We start from the raw sequence: 21,752 nt of genomic DNA, 5'->3' as shown, positions 1-21,752 counted from the left end.
TGAAAACAAATCTTTTTCTGGCCAGACGCGTGGCAGCACTTCTGCTATAATTTTGTTCGTATTTAACAAAATTAAAAATGCAGACATAAGTGTACACATTAGTTTCTGACTGCTAGTGAAAATTGTTTTCTTTACAAATACCTCTCTCATTGAACCAACAGAGCCAATCCCTCAACATGTTTGTACTCTCTGCTCATATTGCCTTCATATGAATTAATTTTTTGAATTAAAAGAATGTATTTGGACATTGCACTCAGCAACAAACAAATTCTCCCTAACAAAAAAAGTGACTTCAAGGGCCAAATTGCGTTATATTTCTTCAATATACGGGCCGCAAGTAGGGGTGACGTGGGCCGCAAGAGGCCCCCGGTCTGTGAGTTTCAGACAGCAGCTTTAATTGGATGATCATACGACACAGATGCTAAAATTGTAGAATGTGTTCTCAGTTATAATTCTCCATACATGTACTTTTCAGGGTTATAACAACTTAAAACACTACAAAGGCTGAACAGTTAAGTCTAGGCTACATGGTTCACACAGTCAGCTTGATATGCTGTTGATAAATCACTCTCAGAGTTGGAGTGCCTGTGCCATGTTTATATAATATTGATACTTCATTTGTAAAATATTATATTGCATATCAAATGTACCAATGAGAAAACATATTAAATATTATGACACTCATATATATCTTATATACACATTTATATCAACTTTTTTTCTGTGGTCTACTTTCCCCTAGCTCTCCAGTCACAATATCATATGACATGACTTCAAGCACTTTTGCACCCTCCTTTCAAGGTCTGTGTGCAGAAGGCAGGAACCAGAAGCAGACTCCAGGATGTAAAACTTAAACTCAAAAAACCTAAGCTTTATTGCTTGCACAAGTCAAAATAAAACCAAACCGGAAAAACTGTGAACAGAACACACAGGCGAGTATAAGGGTACTTATACTCGGAGGAAAACACGGACAATAAATACAAGGAGTAAACGAGGGAATGAGGGCCAGGAGGGAAACACAGATGACAATAATTAGACAGGCGAGACAGGGGAGACGTAAAACCAGAAACACTGCCATGGGTCAAGGGACCGTCAAAGTAAAACAGGAAACACACGACAGAGGCAAGGACTTCACACTGAACAAAGGGACCACGGAGCACAGAGACAACAGTGACATGACATACAAAACAGAAACCAAAACACAAGTAATCATAAACCACAACGAAATCACAGATTAATAATAATAATAAAACAAAAGTCAAAACACTGGGTCACCGACCCAGGACCGTGACACTCCATATTCACTCGGTCAGATGTGGAAAACAAACAACAGACTAAAAGGTTTGGACAGATTGAACAAATGATTAAAAGCATTTTATGCAACCAATCATTTCCCTACTGATAATTTTAAATGAAATTTAAAGTATTATTAAAGCCTACTTGCCTCGCACAGTCACAGGATGCAGTCAGTTTCTCTGTCAAAGTCCACTGAAATGACCTCATCTGTTAATCATTGATCTGTACCTTGTTTGATATGGCATATCAGAGTATTTAGAGTTTACTGGCTGTGTTGCCTGCGTGGACGTGTCCTACCCTCTTTCCAGCCTTATGTACCACCTCTGTGTAGAGCTGTTTCTCCACAGAGAGGAGGTACCCTGGCAATTAGTACTTAAGGCCAGAGAGCCTTTGTGTTATAGCCTGTGGACTGAGATTGTTCTTGTAAAATCTTTCAACCTGGACAATCTCTTTAGATATATTTTGGCAAGCTTTCAAATAATTTATTTTCCAAAAAGGAGGAATGTTGTCTCATTTCACTCTGTACTGTATCACTGTACATGGCTGAAATGACAATAAAACTTGATATACTAAACAGTATATGAATGGGATATTGGTGGTGATTAAAGTTTTGGACAACCATCAGCAACAAAACTGATTTCACTGCATTATTTTGTTTTTGTAGTGCCAAATACTCCTTCTTGACACCTACGTGTACAAAAATGCCCCCATTAACTTCCATTAAAACCACATTTTTTTAATCCTCTCTGCCATTTTAGTATAAAACCATGCATTCTGTAATGTCAGTATTTCATTTTGAGGAAAGGTTGTGATGTTTAAATACACAGGAGGTGACGAGGGGACGGAAAACACATGGGGACACAGCTGATACATGTGTCCCTATGACCATGTGGCGTGATGACATAACAGGGAAAAATGTGAACCTAAAACAATGAACACAGAACACAAGACCTCTTCAAAGTAAAACAGGAACCATAAGACACAGACATTATCCGATATGATAAGAGCGTGAGCAGTACTTGGTATTTATTATTGTATTTTTTTTTTTCCATTGTGCAATATGTTGTTTTTTTTTTCCAGATGTGCCATTTCCGCGCAAAATAAGCAATTTCCATAGTCGTTCCACCCTTATTTATTATTTATTATATTCTAGTGTACATAGTGTTCCCCTCTCTCTCTCTCTCTCTCTCTCTCTCTCTCAAAGTTAAGCAATATTGCATAACTTTTTAATAGTATATATATTTTTATAATATATATATATATATTCTATTCTTCCTTTGTATATTGTTTTTTACATTCACACCTTGTGGTCTTGTTACATAATTTCATTGGGCAAGCAACTGTACTATGACACTAAAAGTTCTAATCTTCTAAGTCTAAGTCTAGAAGAACTCACTCATAAGTCCAGCAGCATGCTTAGTATGGTACGCACCATTGGTGTAATTTTTTTGTTGGTGTCCAAGTTTCTGTTGGTGGGACTTCCAGGATTATGGAAATATAAAGAAACATTCACTATGCGAAGTCAAAATCTACCCAACAAACTGGAAAAGCACACCAGTCATCTTAAATGCAACTGCATTCTTGTATGTTCTGTCACTGTAGAAAAAAAGTAGACTAGTACTTCTCTTTCTGTTAACTTTATAGTGACATTTGTCAATGACAGGTAAGAGTTTTTTTTTGTTCATAAAAATTAATTTACTGCTACTGTACTGAATAGCAGGCACAATATTGTATCCAAGTGTATTCTGGAATAGCTTCTGCTATCCTCAATAAATGTATGTTGATGCATGTCAGCTGATGTAATCATAGTTTTAAGATTACAGTGCTAGTACATACAGATATAGAGACAAAATGTCATAGAAAACTATTATATGAGGGCTATATGACAGGCCTGTTGTGGACCCAAACACAGGACATGGGAAACGGAATGAACTCAAAACAACAGCTTAAATACTGAAAAAAATTCAGGCCTGGGAAAATTCAGATAACGGAAGTGCTAGGAATCCAAATAATAGCAAACTTCAGGGAAAGATAAAATAAGACGGCACTCTATAACACAGGACAAGGGTAGACTCAGACAATATACATTTACAAGACAACAAGGGGAAAAGTAATACAAAGCACAAAAACTCAAGGAACTGAATATAATTCCTTGTATTATATAAGCAGTTATATAAGCAATTGCATACTTACATATATAATTGCTTTAAAATGCACTGAATCAGTCAGTGCATACTACTTACTCATTTCAGATGTTATCACCTGAATTAATGGCTGTTGTCACTTGTCATCAGTCCCACACATACCTGTACCAGAAGTTCTTTAGTTCAGTTCTCTTTGGACTTCTAAAGTAATAATGAGTTGATTGTTTCCATGTTATATTAACAACAATACGCAGGGGTCTCCAAACTCCATACTATACACAACTGGTGATCATTGAGAATGACTAACCAATGTGTGAGTAACACTGAAATTGGGTGGTACTATCTATCTATCTATCTATCTATCTATCTATCTATCTATCTATCTATCTATCGTACACAGTACTTCTACTGAGAACTTAATTAAAAGAATAGGCTGAATGATCAAAATCTAGATTGAACATAAAATTCAAGAAACTGAACATATAGTAGGTTGCAGGAATCTTTTTATGCAATCACATGTGATTGAAATGAAACCATGTTGGGCCCCAGTCACTACAAAGAACCACAGGAAGAGGAAGTTCTTACAAAAGAATATATCCTCATTTTAGTCTGACACTCACGCAGTGAGCAGCAAGGCAACATGGAGGTCAGATTTCTTACTATCAGACTTTGTGAGTACTGACCTTGCCTTTTGTAAAAAATAAATAAATAAAAAAAATACATGGATGAACTGAAGGGCAAATTGATATATCCAAAATGTTCCCATGTATTTGCATGTATTCATTATGGAAATTTGTAACTGCTGCAGATGATATATCTCATAAAAGTGTTGATGCTTGATGTGTATACATTTGTGTTCATCAGAAAAATGGTAAATGGCCTGCATTTGTATAGCGCTTTTCTAGTCCCTAAGGACCCCAAAGCACTTCACACTACATTCAGTCATTCACACACTGGCGATGGCAAGCTACATTGTAGCCGCAGCTGCCCTGGGGCGCACTGACAGAGGCGAGGCTGTCGGACACAGGTGCCACCGGGCCCTCTGACCACCACCAGTAGGCAAACATGGGGTTAGTATCTTGCCCAAGGATATTTGGCATGCAGCCAGGAGGCAGCCTGTGATCGAACCACTGACCTTCTGATTAGTGGCTGACCGGCTCTGCCACCTGAGCCACAGCCACCCCAGAAAAAATAAAGACAACAATACACATGAAGTAGCACATATGCAATAACCTTAAGTTTGAAACTATTTTGTTCTGTATTTCTTGAGTCTTTATTTGATTTTCTGTCTCAGATTCAGGTTTTCCTCAAGTTGTTCCAAACAGGCAGCAGTTTTTTCAAACAGAATCTGTCACTATCAGCTGTGAAGGGCTAAATGGGCTGACTGGATGGAGAGTGATGAAAAAGATAAATGGAGATGTTAGAACATGTGCTTCAACCTGGGAAACATCGATTGGACCTTGCAATATTATTAATAGTTTTCTGTAGTTTTCTCTGGTCCCCTCCCCAATCAGACCAGGAGTGACATGTTTTCTCCTTAAATTGCTGGCTGTCTGAGTGGTGTCCCAGAAACGATGTGGGCTTCATAGATAATTGGCAAACCTTCTGGAGGAAACCTGGTCTTGTTAGGAGAGACGGCATCCATCCCACTTTGGATGGAGCAGCTCTCATTTCTAGAAATATGGACAAATTTATTAAACCCCCCAAAATATGACTATCCAGAGTTGGGACCAGGAAGCAGAGTTGCAGTCTTACACGCCTCTCTGCAGCTTCTCTCCTCCTGCTACCCCCCAAAAAACCCATCTCCATAGAGACTGTGTCAGCTTCCAAAAAGACAAAAAACAAACTAAAAACCAGCAACAAACAACTTAAACATAAACAATCACAAAGAAAGAACAATACAGTATCCACATCTGAACCAAAGAGTAAAACAGTGAAATGTGGATTATTAAATATTAGGTCTCTCTCCTCCAGGTCTCTGTTAGTACATGACTTAATAATTGATCAACAAATTGATTTACTCTGCCTTACAGAAACCTGGTTGCAGCAGGATGATTATGTTAGTTTAAATGAATCAACACCCCCGAGTCATTCTAACTACCAGAAATCTCGAAGCACAGGCCGAGGGGGCGGTGTGGCAGCAATTTTTCACACCAGCCTATTAATTAATGAAAGACCAAGACAGACTTTTAATTCATTTGAAAGCCTGATGCTTAACCTTGTCCACCCCAGCTGTAAAACTCAGAAACCAGTCTTACTTGTTATCATCTATCGTCCACCTGGGCCTTACACAGAGTTTCTGTCTGATTTCTCAGACTTTATATCTGATTTAGTTCTGAGCTCAGATAAAATAATTATTGTGGGTGATTTTAACATCCATGTAGATGCTAAAAATGACAGCCTCAACATGGCATTTAATCTGTTATTAGACTCAATTGGCTTCTCTCAAAATGTAAAAGAACCCACCCACCACTTTAATCACACTCTAGATCTTGTTTTAACATATGGCATAGAAACTGAACATTTAACAGTGTTTCCTGAAAACCCTCTCCTGTCTGATCATTTCCTGATAACATTTACATTTACAATAATTGATTACACAGCGGTGGAGAGTAGACTTTATCAAAGTAGATGTCTTTCTGAAAGCGCTGTAACTAAGTTTAAGAATATAATCCACCCACTGTTATCATCTTCAATGCCCTGTACCAACACAGAGCAGAGCAGCTATCTGAACGCTACCCCAACAGAGGTCGATTATCTTGTTAATAATTTTACCTCCTCACTACGTACGACTCTGGATACTGTAGCTCCAGTGAAAACCAAGGTCTCTAATCAGAAGTACCTGACTCCGTGGTATAATTCTCAAACACGTAGCCTAAAGCAGATGACTCGTAAGCTGGAGAGGAAATGGCGTGTCACAAATTTAGAAGATCTTCATTTAGTCTGGAGAAATAGTTTGCTGCTTTATAAGAAAGCTCTCCATAAAGCTAGAACATCTTAGTCTAAGTTGCTTGGAAAGATAGGTGTCTGGACTTCTTCAAGTTGCTTGAAGACGTTTCACCTCTCATCCGGGAAGCTTCTTCAGTTCTAGGGTCAAATGGTGGAGAGTCCCAGATTTAAACCCTGTGGGAGTAACCCTCCAGGAGGGACAATGGACCCCCTAATGATCCTCTACCTAATCACACGAGCCAAAGTGTGAAAACGGGTGTAGGTCACAATCAGCCAGGGTTTCGGGTGAGCTCATTGTGAAAACTAACCCCACCCTATCATGTGATTTCCTGAGGTCAGATGGCCCAGGGTGTGAGTGGGCGTTAAGGCATCTTGGAAGGGATCTCAAAACTGGATTATAGATGGCAGAGAGTTGGTGTCGTAAACCCCCGCCTCTGTTCAAAGACGGTCGTTCACAGTGGACATAGATGGCTTCTTTCACTCCTCTTTCAAACCATCTGTCCTCTCTGTCCAAAATGTGAACATTGGCATCCTCGAAAGAGTGTCCTTTATCCTTTGAATGCAGATGGACTTCTGAGTCTTGTCCTGTGGAGGTGGCTCTTCTATGTTGTGCCATGTGTTTATGAAGTGGCTGTTTGGTCTCTCCAATGTAAATATATGCTTTAGTTTTTCTGTGTTTGTTTGTTTATTTTGTTTACTGTGTTCCTAAAAATTATTTGCTTTTCTCAGACAATAAAGATGTCACTGGACATATTACACCATAAATCAGTTCTAGCATTTATTTATTTATTGATGCAGTTATGAGTTCTTCTGTGAAAATCTTATTTTTACTTTGGATTTCAAAAGTGAAAATAATCTTTAATTACATGCTGAATAACCACATCAAATCATCTCCATAAAACTTCAGATATTTATGCACTTGCGAACATAAAACATTTTTTTTCAAATTATTAAAAAAACAAATATATGATATTAGAGCAAAAATTCCTTCAGAGTATTATCACGATCTTTAATATTTTATTAATGTTGGGAAGAAACTGCTGACGTAATTAGATGATGTGCTTGCATTATTAGTAATGTATGCTTGAGTGTAAAATAAATAAGGACACAGTAAGTGTGGAGAAAAAAATGATGTGAGCAAAACTCTGATAGTTGATTCTGTTCATCTGGACATGGCATTTTCAGTGGGAGAAACGTTTCATTACTCATCCATGTGACTTTTTGGATGAGTGATGAAATCTCAGGATGTACCACAATTCACGGATCACATTAACTTGGTGGACCAACACATCAAATTCACCAGGGAGGATATGAAAAGTGGCAGGTTAGCCTTCTTAGACTGCTGGATTTCCATCAGTAATGGGGGACATCTAAAAGCTGATGTTTACCGTAAATCAAAGCATATGGAGCAGTATTTAAGGTTTCTCATAATAGACTGGAGCATAAACTGGGCGTCATTAGGACGTTACAACACAGAGTGAACACCATCCCCACTGACACAGTGGCCAGGGAAGCAGAAGACCAGCACATCAAGAAGGCCCTGAGTAAATGTGGTTTCCCAGCTGGACTTTTGTCAAAGCTGGAAAGGCACCTAAAGAAAGCTCCAGCCGATCCAGGAGAGAAGAACAACCACTGCCCAAGCGAAAACCTGTAGTGATCCTGTATGTGTCAGTAGTATCGGAACAGCTGAGATGCATTTTTTCTAAACACCGGGTCTCTGTGGTCTTTAAACCCATCCATCCTATCCTGCTGGGCATCACATCTTCACATTTTGGACATCCAGTCAAATTGTTTACATTAATCATCCGATGTCCACCCACATCTTATCTGTCTCTCTATGTCTCTCTGTATGTCTGACCTACATGATTTAACACAACGTTTGTACTTTTAAACCTTAAATTCAATTTATTACGTTTCCTTTGTTATTCTTAACATGCAGAATTTGTTTTTAGCACATTTTCACATGTATATTCATTGTAACATAATCTCTTTTCAATTAAAATACAGAGGAATACTTTCTTTCACCTTTTTAAACTCTGCTAACTAACTGTTTTTTAATTTATTTAAAAAAAAACCTCTTTTATTAAATCATACATTTTGTAGTCAGACACTTTTCTGAGATTAGTGGTTCCAGTGTGTCTCTTTCACCCCCCCCCCCACACACACACACACACACAGGTCAGATTCTTGGTGAGGCCTGTTATTAGAAACAAAACTGCCACGGTTGAAGCTGCTCATGAGCACTCACACATTTCACCACAAAACTCAGACATTAAAACAGTTATTTCTATTACTCAAACTATGTTTCTCATTAATATATTGATTACATTTGTATTTTATTTATCTTGATTAAGAATAAAATGCTTAATTATTAGGAAATAGATGAAAGCTCTGTTTTAGAACTTTGATCACTTTTACTCACATAAGTCTGACTATTAAGGCCTTCAATATCTTTTAGCTGTGATGATGAGGCGGCCAGGGGGGACTTCAGTCTCATTCTACCCCAGGTCTCACGACAATACAGACATATTTTCTTCTTCCTCTCACAGTGTAATTCTTACTTACACACAGACAAAATATTTAAAGAATCACAAAAATGTTTATACATTTTTATCATAACAAAATCTCCTATGATAAAATACAGTCAAACTGCATTTCTTGTTTAAACGTATGAAGTATAAATTTAAAGCAAACAAATAAAGAAACATTAGGCATCACATTGCAAAATGACAGCAAGAGAAAAAAACAGCAAAATCCATGTTTTATTTGTCGTGTTGCTCTGTCCTTTGCTGAGGAAGAAAAGCAAAAAAACGTTTTAGGTTCACAACTGAAGACACAACACGACAGTTTGTACGTGTGATTTTAGCAAGAAATATATACAAGAAAAACTTACACACCTGTTCATTGTTTCTCGCTTGTTTCTCTGACAGTTTCTTCTAAATCTCTTTCATTTTTTTGTTTCTCTCTCAAGTGTTTAATAATTTGTTCCTTGTCTTTTTCTAGCTTTCCCTTTCTTTCTGTCATTTGGATTATAATGTTCTCTGTTTCCTCCATTAGCTTTTCTGTCATCTTTAACAGTTCTTCATGTACTTTTATTCTCTTTTCCAGGTCAGCTTTTTTATCTTCACGCTTCTGCATTTTTTTCTCTTTGTCAGTTAGTGGAGTTTCTTTCTCTTTTTTCATGGCCTCTTTCATCCCTGCCTTGTCCTCCTGCAGTAGTGTGTTGAGTTTTTCTCTCTGGTTCTTCAGAAATGTCTTCTGCTCCATCAGTTTTTCAATGGTTTGTCTGACATGTTTTAAATCTTCCTCATTGTTCTGCAACTCATCTTCAAGTCTTTTCTTTTCCTCACATTCTCTCTGTAATTTTTCCTCCATCTCTGTTTGATGTAGTTCATTTTCATCCTCATCATGTTTGCTGATTTCTGTGTGAGTAAAATTGCAGGAAAAAAAAATATTTGGAAAATAGGGACAACATATTAGTCATTTTTATGTGTTCACATGTGTTGACAGTATTAATTTACTATACCAGTAATCAAATATAAATGGAAATAAAGAATTTGAAGCATTACTATAGAGACTGACACTATGGTTACCACCCTACAACAATGTAGAGTCTAGAACAAAAGTCTTCTTTTGAGAAGGACTGACTTTCAGATGTATTTCAAAATTCAGTGAAAATAGACGTTCAGAAATCACTAATGAAGGATATTTAAAATAACATTAGATGTACTGAAACTGCTACATGTGAATCAGAGAGGTTTGGCCAATTTTATTCAAAATCACGCACATTCATGCATATCTAATTTTCACATTTAATTTTCTTTCACTGCTTTGTTTATATGAGTAAACGAGTGAGAACATGACATTTTGGTCGCAATTCCTACAACAAGGATAAAACACAAAAAGTTTTAATTTATATTGTTGCTATAACTAGAATTTTACAGTCGGTGATTTCCTCAAATATTTTTACCTTCGCCCCCAAAATGTCTCAGTCACACTAGAGGAAAACAATAGGAAGGCAACTTCCTCGAGTGGAATTTCTACACATTCAGCAGGTGGTTGTGGCAACCAGTTGGTCTTCTAGAGGTTGAGGGTGTTCTATACTTCCCTTTTGATCACAAGGCAATTGCACAGGTTGCTAATGGGATGCAAACTGCCAACAAATAATCACAGCGTGACTTGAACTAAGTCTAGTTACTCTCTGACAGACGGGCAACCACTTACCAGTAATTAACACTTAGTTTATAAATTCAAACAGAGAGTCAAGATATTGCAATCAATCTCAGTCAGTCTGCACTGATGGGACCAACTCTGCATGTCTTAACACATCTCTTTACAACACAGGACACAGGGTTATATTCCTTTATAAAAGTAAAGTTGCTGAGAGCCTCCATTTTTGCTAGCAAATCTCTGTAATTTCTGCAATCTCCATCCACTGTTTTCCCTCGAGCGTCTTTAACATAACTGTTTGTGTGTTTGTGTCATTTTTATTTGAATCACGTTTGTACTTCTTAGCCCTTAATTTTAAAGGCAGTTACACTAAAACAAGACATTAAAAAGGCCTGATGATAATTTGAGGTTGGGGTAAAAAGTACAATGTAGTTTGAACTTACTGGTTTTCTTTTGTCCACATTTCCATATTAGGATTACTACTGTCCCGACGCTTATTAAACAGACAGCCAAGTTGATGATAATGTGAACAGCAGTATTAGACTGAACCATGAAGAGATCACCTGTGAATATAAGGAGACAAAATGTTCTAGATTCTACTTTCTGTAACTGAAAATTAATGTGAGTGATATTAAAAAAAGCATTTCTACCTGAAACATGGATGTGTGTTTCTTTGATTTGACTGATATTCTTCTGTTGAACTTTGCAGGTGAAGGTGTAGCTCTGTCCTTTCTCCACAGTCACTTTACTGCTGACAGTATAGAGGCCATCAGAACCTCTGACATTCTTTGTAGGTTCCACAGAAATGGGTTTTCCCTTACTGTACACCCACAACATCTGAGGCTCTGGATACCAGCCATTAGATTTACACTCTAACACCATTTCATTTTTGACATTGGTGAGTTCTATGACTGGTGAGGAAACTGAACCTGCAAAGAAAAGAATGAAAGACAAAATATTGAAATGTAGTTGGCAAAATATATATCTAAAAAAAAGATTCTTAAAATAGTTACAGTTCGCCCAAATGTCTCTCTTATTGACCTTAACTCAAATTGTCCTTTTAAGCTTATAGAGAGGCACAGTGCTATGTGACATCAACTGTGCCAATCTAACTGGTCAAAACTCTAATAATCTTATTTATTTATTCCATTTTCTCTTTTCAAAGTTCCTGTATATAGACTGAAATTAACTTGTACCTATCCAAGTAGTTCTTTGTCAAATCAGCTTTCCTCTGGTTCATCTTGGTAAAAGGGCCTCCTTGGCTGAAGTATTTTTCTCATGGGGCCAGATACCCCTCAGTTGGCAAAAAGCCCATTTAGTGGGTGCACAAATTGCCTGTGATTCTAAGTACTTTTTTTTTTGTTATGTATCTCTCTTATTTGTCCAGTTGTACTGCTTAATAACCCAGCTGCTCCATGTGCTACACTGGTCAGGTTGTGTGCCCTAATGGCCAGAAAACCAGAATGCCAATGACTTGGTAGTCATTCGCTTGTCATGTTCATGTCAATATGCTCAGTCCAAATATCTGTCCAGGAAGTATTTTCTAGCCCAAGTAAGAGCTATTTTGGTTACCCAGAATAAATGCACTTCTATTCTCAACTCATATGCCTCTGTGAATGATCCACTTTCTACTGGAGCTGACCCAAGTGTTCCTTTATCCCTCTTGTCATTCTGAGTGCCCTTTGACCCTCAATATATATGTTGCTTGAAGTCTTTCTTCACATCTAAATTGCAAAGTGAAGAAATTAATCTAAATTAAATGAAACTTACCTACAGCAAGCGTCACCACAGTTTCTGCATTAAATTTAGGTACAAGGCATTTGTATGTTCCTGCATCAGAGAGTTGCACTGTGGAGAGTTTCAATGAAACGTCTCCACACTGCAGTTTGTTGACAGAGAGTGATGTTCTTCCTTTGTACAAAGGATTCTGCTCAGTCAGAAGCTCCACACCCTCTCGCCTCACATAGACAGATCTAGGTTTGAGGTCAGTTCTGGACCAATCCACAGTCAGGTCAACAGCATCCACAGCAGGTTCCAGGTGGCATGGCAACATGATATCATCACCAATCATGGCCACTACTGGCTGAGTTGGACCAATCATCTGATGCTGACCTAACAAATTTAGACACACAAACAAATTCTGCAGTTTTGTAATTGTGAAGATTAGTCTGAGCAAGATATGTAATTGATTTATTTAACTACATCAACATAAACTGGTGCTGTTACAGTGTGTGTTTTCATCTTCTGTGAAAGACTACAGGTAAGCATTTTAAATTGTGGATTTTATAAATGTTTGTGTGCAACTTACCACCACAAGTTTGTGTTAGAAAAAGGAGGACGACAACAACATGATGCAAAACCAAGAGATGTTTATTCTTTATAGGACTCATTCTAGATGTCTGCAACAAAAAGCATAGCAACACACACTTTTTATATTAAGCCATTCTCTGATAGAAAAAATGAAACAGTGAAAGACTGATTTGTAGACTGTCACGGTAATATCACATTTGAAAAAAGTATTTCATTATGTTAAATTTATTTGTAATCATTTGGAAATGCGCTCCTTTCCAGGAGTAACAGTAACAAGAGAGATCAAGAACATTGCAGGAAATCTGGACAAACTGGGAATTGTTGACTTTTTCTTCTTATCTCTTGATGAGAGCTACCATGTCATCTGGACACAGCCCAGTTACTCATCTTTACGAAGTCATTATACTACAAGCAAAATAACAAAAGCACTTTTTAATAAATCAAAGGTCTGTGAAAATTTGCACAAAAGTATGTTTTTGTTGATAAACAGTGATAAAACATTGGCTGTTGTACTGTGCCTTTTTCACATTTTCTGGTTGCCACATCTACTATTACCAGTAACCGCTAAAGAGATCAAATTAATAGAGCGATGAAAGTAGAGAGACAAGAGACACAAGTAATATTGAGTTCAGTATATCCATGAGGTCGTCCTCCAATAAGCTGTGTCTGTGCATAGGTCATGGTTTCTATTGTCCTGTTTGCATTAAATAGACAGTAAGTCTATTTAATGCTGATAGAAGATATGGATTTTGTTTGAAATTGCAAACTCTCCAAGTAGCAACTAATAACAGCATGTAATTAAAAATACACATTCTAAATATTTATGAATGCACAAGTATCCAGAAATAATAATTATGTTACTTTCACTCCTTCACTACAAAAAATGTTTCCGCTTACACACTCTTTGTGCCTCTGGTAACTGTAAATGCTTATGTGAGTAATCAGATTTTATGTATTATAAACACCTGCTAGATAATTTAGTAAGTAAAGTCAGTAAATAATCAAAATAAATAAAGAAGGAAATGATTACAGTGTAGCTTACATGGTAAAAATCTACATACCCGTTGAACTGCTTAAAACCATCCCCACAGCTCAAAGAAAGTAGGTTGTAATAAAACAATGTGCACTCTCAGCCCAACCCTCTGTTAAACAATAACGTGAGTTGACTTTATTATCAAAGGTCAGTTCTTTTCATAAAATGAGTTGAACTTTGTTTAAATGAACAAATGAATCAAATTGAAAGTTTAAGTCAAAGCTGTTTTTTAACAGTTGAATATGTTTCAACATCGTACATGCTGTGAGTTCCATGTTGAGGAGTTTAGGAATGAACAAGGACATTATGTTTGTGAAAGGTGTCAAATATAACTAACTGTATACAAGGAGTGATATGAAACTGAGGGTGTAGTTTTATCAGTTAGTTAGTTAGTAGAGTGTTAGGTGAAAACAGAGAGAAGAAGACAGAAAAGAAATAGAAACACATCTATTTATGTTTAGATATCTTTATATAAAGTGTAGATATAATGCATACAGTTTTCTTGGTGTATGTATGCAAGAGCAGCACTTCAATAATTGCATGAGCCATTCCATCAAATAAAATTAATTAATAAGGGTGTAAAAACAATGTTCTCAGCTATATTTGCATTGGGACTTTAAAATTCTTCAACACCATGGCCATTCCTCATCTGAGAGAAAGAGCTTCATCTCACTCACGGCACAGCTGGCAATTTTAAAAATAAGTGTTTTCTTAAAGAGAAACACTAGGACAAAATTTTTTGATTGGCTGTTTTGGTCTCCAATCAGCTCACTAGCTACTGTAGCTAACCCCAGACAAATATCCCAGAATGCATTTTGTCCAAAACTCAAACAAGGCAATGGCGGAGGAACGCGGCTAAAAAGTCTGAAATATTACTTTTTCTGGATCACAAAATAAACTTCTTGTCATGTTTTGGGTGAGTCTGAGTAATTTTCCACAGCATCGGCTCTCCTCCCCTGGGTGGAGCTCTCCTTGCTCCTCCCTGCTCCTCACCTGTTGGCAATTACTCCAGCAGTATTTATGACCAGCGCTCACAATGAACCTTCGCCAGATTGTGTGCCTGCCATAGTCAGTTCTCTGCCTCACATTTTGTCTTGAGTTCCTCAGCATGTTTCGCTTAACCCTTTTTTCCTGCTCGCTAGTCGGCAGCTGGATATATTTTCCAACTCTCGCCATAGTCACGTCTCAGGATTCTGGTCTGCTGCTGCTGGTAAAACTCACTCACAAACTGCCATCCTCACCTGCCTGCCTCCCTGCACACCCACATCGCACTCTGTACTCACCTTCATCTAGTTCACCACCTCCTCCAGCTAATCTCCACCTGCAGCCACGTAAGACCTCTTAGTTTTGAAATCTTAGATTCATTTACAACGCCGCGGACCACTCTGATTATTATCTTCTATAGCGGACCAGTGTTCCTGGTCCGCTATAGTTTCCATCGCCCGTCACTTAGGTCCAGTTTTTGGTTCTGTGCTTGAGTCCCTTCCTTTTTCACGGGCCATTGAGCCCTGGCACTTTTAAGATACTTTCAGGTGAGAATTTTGCTGTGTAAACTATCAACTATCTGCTTGATTTATCAAGACATCACATATTTGCAAAAGTGCTCTGACGTTTTTCGAGATGGCTTTTACCCACCAGCTGACTGGGTGGTCAAGGCACAGAATCCCAGCGCATCATTTTCATCATTTTTCATTTCCCTCTCGGTCTTTCGCTACTCGGGTTAAACATGATATATAAGTCACTTAGATCACTTCTAAATGTTCATGTTTGGTTTATTTCAGTGTTTGATTTGTTCCTGAGTAAATTGGTTTGGCTGAAATTAAAGTTCGGCTTTATAACTGGACCGTTTTATTTAATACTGAAGTCTTACTTGGAGAGCTGTCAGTCTATTTTGAATTTCACCCGTCATATCCCCTGATGTAAAATGTTCTTCTTAGTTAAACAGCTGACTCTGAATTAAATCTAACATAAAAAATATTTAAATTCAGGAGGAAACATTTCACCGGGAGCAATAACAGCATGTTAATACATGGAGATCCTGAAGGCTGCTACAAAAATGATCAGATTATATGTTAAATATTTGTTCAATTCTCTTCCAAGATCCAGCCATCTATTGTCAGTTTTGTGTGTCTACTAAAATAAAAACAAAAGCGTTCTAACGTCTCACCTGTTTGTTGTTATTCAGGCATACATGTGTACAATTTTTATTGAGAGAGAGATTAAGCTTGTGTTTCTGTCATGTAGTGAGTCATTGTGCTTAACTGTATGACGTTTATTAGACATTATGAAACCTGATATGTAAAAGCGAATTTTGGCCAAAGTGCTTTTTAAAGTTATCTTTAAAAGAAAATCTACATCATGTGTAATTTCAATTGCAAATATTAATCACAGTTAAAGTAAGAGGGAATGGCAGTAAAAACTGGCGTTCTCAGGAAGTCTGGACTTGCGAAGTCTGAACGCGAGTGCGGACTCGTTTACTTGAAATTTGAGAAACCGCCCCATTTTTGATTAGTATGTTTAATTATTTTATTTTAAAGACTATTGTTGCTTTTAAGCTAGTTTAAACCAAACCACTCCACTGGATTTAGCTACATTTTGGACAGTTTTCCCAGAATGCAGTAGCGAGCAAGCTGATTGGAGACAAAAACAGCTAATCAGAAGTTTTTGCATCCAAGTCTGTTATTGGTTGGTTTTGTAGTACAAATATAACGGTGTGCAGAAAGAGTTGAACATGCAGGGAGCAGAGATGTTGAGAGTGCGAGCGACACACTGCGAGCAGGTCCCCAGAGATCTGACCAAGAGCAAATGCAAAAACAGAGCTAGAGGGGCTGTTACTGTGTGTGGATATGGATAATAGCAAACACTGAAATACACTGTTTGCACGCAGCAATAAATTTTGTTCACTCAAATTGAGCTTTTCTTTGCTCAAAATAAATTTTTCCTCAAAATACAATACTTGAACTTTTACTTGTGCTTCAATACTTGTACTTGCAATATTTTTTTTATGTGCCATAGATCCCCTTCATTCAGGCATCCCCCAGCATGATGCCAGGGCCCACAAGATATTCAATTTTAAGAATCTATCATGTGGCCTCTTCGGACCTTTTCTTCTCTCCTGACATGATGCTATTGATTTTGTAAATGACAAACCTCAAGTTAGGCATTCGATGTCAGGATGGAGTGATGTGAAGAGATTTGAGTACACAGGACTTCTCATCCTAGCAGATGTGTATCAGTCCAAAGGGGAATCTATCCTCATCCCATCCTGTGGGATGAGCATAATGGGTAACCAATCTTCAGGGCCACCACGTCAGATAGTAAGCACCAACTTCCGATTTGATGACCGACTCAATTGTCCTTATCAACACAAGGAGGCTCCAGGTTGTCAAACTTACTTGTTATAATTTTTTCATAACCTACTCCCTTGCCCAGTATCATCCATATACTCTGTATCAGCAGAGCATGAATAATACTGGTAGGGAATATCAAGGCAAACAAGCCGGAGCTTCCCTCCAACGCTGAAGCTGACAAAGGCGAGAGCTGTCTTCTCAATAATAATAATGCAATACAATCCATTTTGTGTCTGTTCTTTGACATGTCCAATAATCTAATCACCCCCAATGTCCCATCCTCATCCAATTTATTACATGGAAAATTATTTTTTGTGAGTTTTTTCAATAAATAGTAAATGATTCAAACATTTAAAGTGGAATTTAAAGGCTTAAAATCCAGAAGATAATTTAATACTTGTGAATACTTTAATACAAGTGATATATGAAAAAAAGCAGAAGAAATATTGTTGGTTGAGGTTTTTCTGGCAGATTTTGAGAGTGTAGATTTTTGTACACAAAGGTATCGAAATGGTGCAAAATGCATAAGCAGAGTATGGATGAGTAAAAGACTAAAAGACTCTAGATTTTAAAAAAGAAGATTTTTGGCAAAAATTCATGTTGCAAGCTATAACGCAACCAAACACTCCTGTGTTTCACTGACTAGAGTAACATTGCTGACATTGTACTAATGCCTGACTGTCACACTCCCACAACTGATTGCGGGTGATATGTCATCATCAGTGTAACCGGTTTTGTTTTTGCTTTTTTTTTCAGCATGAACTGTGAGTCTTTGGGCTAGTGCTCTCACCCATCGAGCCCCTACTATATTTTCCTTTGAAAGTAGAAAAGTGAGCTCTCTAGCTATGATTGACAGAGTGCAGAACAAACCTGATGAGTCTAAAGCTTAAAATCAACAAAACACCTCCAAACTTTCAGGATTTTTTCTGAAACTGACTCTTGTTCTCAAGAGTTTGTATCAAGCAGTCATTTTCAGAGGAGAAACCGAAACAATTCATGTGAGTTGACTCCGCCCACTCTCTACACAGCAGAGCAATCAGCACCAGCCTGAAAGAAAATCTGAGAAACCTGCTGCTGCAGTCAGCTCTGTGTTTTATCTCTATTTGGCAAATACATTAAAGAAAAGCACAAAGGCTCAGCCAAGGCTGGAATTGACCCATCAAACATTCACCAGGAACATAGATCAGCTTAGACTATGACCTTTTATTTTGAAATTAACCTGCTCCATAGCTGTGTAACTTAGGTACATATCTAAAACTGAAAGCTCAGAGTTTCTTTTAAGTCACCTCGATAGACAAAGTCCTGCTTTGAGTGCAGGTCTCTGCACGATTCCAAGAACAGTTCTTTATAAACATAAGTGATTAGTTTATAAAAATAAACACAGCTTTTCTCACACTTTGCTGCTACATTTGGAGCTTTGTGGGAGCTTTTAATGACTGACAGACATTTGTCATCTTGTATGTGCTCACGGTTTGACAGCAAAACAACAAAAAAAAAAATCATTTTTTTTCTTTAACCACACATTTCAGTGTTTTTTTATAAGGTTCTTGTTTGTTTGTTCTCTGAATCAAACAACAAAACAACAAAGAACCAAACAACTAAATAAAAAAAGACTTACCACAGATAAAGACACAGTGATCCAAACTGTTGCTGTTAAAGTGAAATGAATCGTTGTAGCTGAGCAGGAAACAGAAACTGAGACAATGATTAACGAGTCACTGCAAACCAGACACTCCGGTCAGATCAGTTTCTAACGTTCATTGCTGCACATTCCTTGGTGTTTATCAGATAAACACTGAGCATGACGAACACAGGGACGGTTGACCTTGATTGCATATTGCATCAGATCACTACAGAGCATGTGTAGATAGCTCAGCAGTTTCTTATTACCTTCAACAAGGAGCTCATGTTTTTGGTAGTGTTTGCATTACGTTCTGTCTGTAAACACAACAGCTCTAAAAACTCTGTAGGGTGTAGAGCAGGATGATGTTATAACAATCCATTGAAATCTGGTTTGCGTCCACCAAGGTCAACTTTATGACTTGTTGGTGGAAAATTGACAAAAAGTCTTAAAACTTGTACACTTGTACAAGTGCACTGTGTAACAACATTTATAAAGTTAGAGTTAGAGATTAAAGGTTAAAGATTTTAAATATCATGTCACGTTTGACCTCTGACCTCTCCCTGAGTTCAACAGATCAACCTGAAAGTCAGAGTAATGATAATGTTATATAGAGCCTTTTATTTAAAACTATGTCATTGTTGGTACTGACAGCATGTAGAGAATGATACATGGGGTTTGTAAATATCAGGTTACTCTGGACCTCTGACCTCTTCTTTAGGGTCAAATATGGTCAAACTTTCATAAAATGGATATTGGTGACATGTTTCATGACTTTGTTTTGTGCACTACAGTAACAGGTTGCAACCACTTAAATACAAAACAGTACATGTACAATGTTCCTGAATGTTTTTAAATAAACTGTTTCTTATAAAAACCCTTTTTTTTGGTATTTACCATTAAAAATGTAAATGTATTTGAGTCAAAATCAAATGAATGCTACACATGTACTATATCCACATAAATAGAAACTAATTATACTCAAAATTATGTCAGTTATATCAGATTAGTTTTTAAACATTTTAATATTCACTGTATACATCTTTTGCAAATAGTTTCTTCGGTGCCCCTTGCACCAAACTTTGATGTATTGCTGGTTACATACAGCCAATTTAGATTTTTGCGAATTAACCTTTTTGTGATATTGTTGTGGAGAGCAAAGAACGGCTCAATTTATTAAAATGAGGAGATAATGATCACCTCTTCCCTGGGGTAATGAATTTGGCCACTCTGGCACGGAGGTACAAGAATAAATAAATTTACACATCATATTAACATGACTATGGTTTTATTAACCCTCATGCTGTACAGAACCTGTGATGTCCAGACGGTACTCCTCTGGTGTTCTGCAGTGAAAACTTGTGGATTTAGGGATTAACATACAGGGAGTGCAGAATTATTAGGCAAATGAGTATTTTGTCCACATCATCCTCTTCATGCATGTTGTCTTACTCCAAGCTGTATAGGCTCCAAAGCCTACTACCAATTAAGCATATTAGGTGATGTGCATCTCTGTAATGAGAAGGGGTGTGGTCTAATGACATCAACACCCTATATCAGGTGTGCATAATTATTAGGCAACGTCCTTTCCTTTGGCAAAATGGGTCAAAAGAAGGACTTGACAGGCTCAGAAAAGTCAAAAATAGTGTGATATCTTGCAGAGGGATGCAGCAGTCTCAAATCTGCAAAGCTTCTGAAGCGTGATCATCGAACAATCAAGTGTTTCATTCAAAATAGTCAACAGGGTCGCAAGAAGCGTGTGGAAAAACCAAGGCGCAAAATAACTGCCCATGAACTGAGAAAAGTCAAGCGTGCAGCTGCCAAGATGCCACTTGCCACCAGTTTGGCCATATTTCAGAGCTGCAACATCACTGGAGTGCCCAAAAGCACAAGGTGTGCAATACACAGAGACATGGCCAAGGTAAGAAAGGCTGAAAGACGACCACCACTGAACAAGACACACAAGCTGAAACGTCAAGACTGGGCCAAGAAATATCTCAAGACTGTTTTTTCTAAGGTTTTATGGACTGATGAAATGAGAGTGAGTCTTGATGGGCCAGATGGATGGGCCCGTGGCTGGATTGGTAAAGGGCAGAGAGCTCCAGTCCCACTCAGACGCCAGCAAGGTGGAGGTGGAGTACTGGTTTGGGCTGGTATCATCAAAGATGAGCTTGTGGGGCCTTTTCGGGTTGAGGATGGAGTCAAGCTCAACTCCCAGTCCTACTGCCAGTTTCTGGAAGACACCTTCTTCAAGCAGTGGTCCAGGAAGAAGTCTGCATCCTTCAAGAAAAACATGATTTTCATGCAGGACAATGCTCCATCACACACGTCCAAGTACTCCACAGCGTGGCTGGCAAGAAAGGGTATGAAAGAAGAAAAACTAATGACATGGCCTCCTTGTTCACCTGATCTGAACCCCATTGAGAACCTGTGGTCCATCATCAAATGTGAGATTTACAAGGAGGGAAAACAGTACACCTCTCTGAACAGTGTCTGGGAGGCTGTGGTTGCTGCTGCACACAATGTTGATGGTGAACAGATCAAAACACTGACAGAATCCATGGATGGCAGGCTTTTGAGTGTCCTTGCAAAGAAAGGTGGCTATATTGGTCGCTGATTTGTTTTTGTTTTGTTTTTGAATGTCAGAAATGTATATTTGTGAATGTGGAGATGTTATATTGGTTTCACTGGTAAAAATAAATAATTGAAATGGGTATATATTTGTTTTTTGTTAAGTTGCCTAATAATTATGCACAGTAATAGTCACCTGCACACACAGATATCCCCCTAAAATAGCTAAAACTAAAAACAAACTAAAAACTACTTCCAAAAACATTCAGCTTTCATATTAATGAGTTTTTTGGGTTCATTGAGGACAT

The 21,752-nt window shown here is 37.8% G+C and overlaps 1 protein-coding gene across 1 annotated transcript; it reads right to left on the bottom strand.

Annotated features, from left to right (window-relative positions):
• Positions 1-8,708: 8,708 nt before the first annotated feature.
• LOC120746509 (butyrophilin subfamily 3 member A2-like) lies at positions 8,709-19,118 on the bottom strand. The gene is made up of 7 exons (XM_040051929.1): positions 18,871-19,118; positions 12,868-12,958; positions 12,330-12,671; positions 11,210-11,488; positions 11,003-11,122; positions 9,287-9,811; positions 8,709-9,178 (listed from the first exon to the last, which is right to left on the bottom strand). Exons 2-6 carry the CDS (start codon positions 12,947-12,949, stop codon positions 9,291-9,293), a joined length of 1,344 nt encoding a protein of 447 aa, XP_039907863.1. The 5' UTR covers positions 12,950-12,958; positions 18,871-19,118; the 3' UTR covers positions 8,709-9,178; positions 9,287-9,290.
• Between the last annotated feature and the right edge of the window lie 2,634 nt (positions 19,119-21,752).

The sequence above is a fragment of the Simochromis diagramma genome, unplaced genomic scaffold (genome assembly GCF_900408965.1).
Source record: "Simochromis diagramma unplaced genomic scaffold, fSimDia1.1 OVJJ01000672.1, whole genome shotgun sequence".
NCBI lineage: Eukaryota > Metazoa > Chordata > Actinopteri > Cichliformes > Cichlidae > Simochromis > Simochromis diagramma.
This window is presented reverse-complemented; position numbering and strand designations above follow the sequence as displayed.

What these genes read in the sequence shown, in the direction of transcription:
- LOC120746509 (XM_040051929.1), bottom strand. Translation starts at nt 12,949, where the DNA reads ATGAGTCCTATAAAGAATAAACATCTCTTGGTTTTGCATCATGTTGTT. An exon ending in TCTAACACAAACTTGTGGTG is followed by an intron (nt 12,672 to 12,867) that starts GTAAGTTGCACA and finishes TAAATTTGTTAG; the next exon opens with GTCAGCATCAGATGATTGGT. An exon ending in TGTGGTGACGCTTGCTGTAG is followed by an intron (nt 11,489 to 12,329) that starts GTAAGTTTCATT and finishes TTTTCTTTGCAG; the next exon opens with GTTCAGTTTCCTCACCAGTC.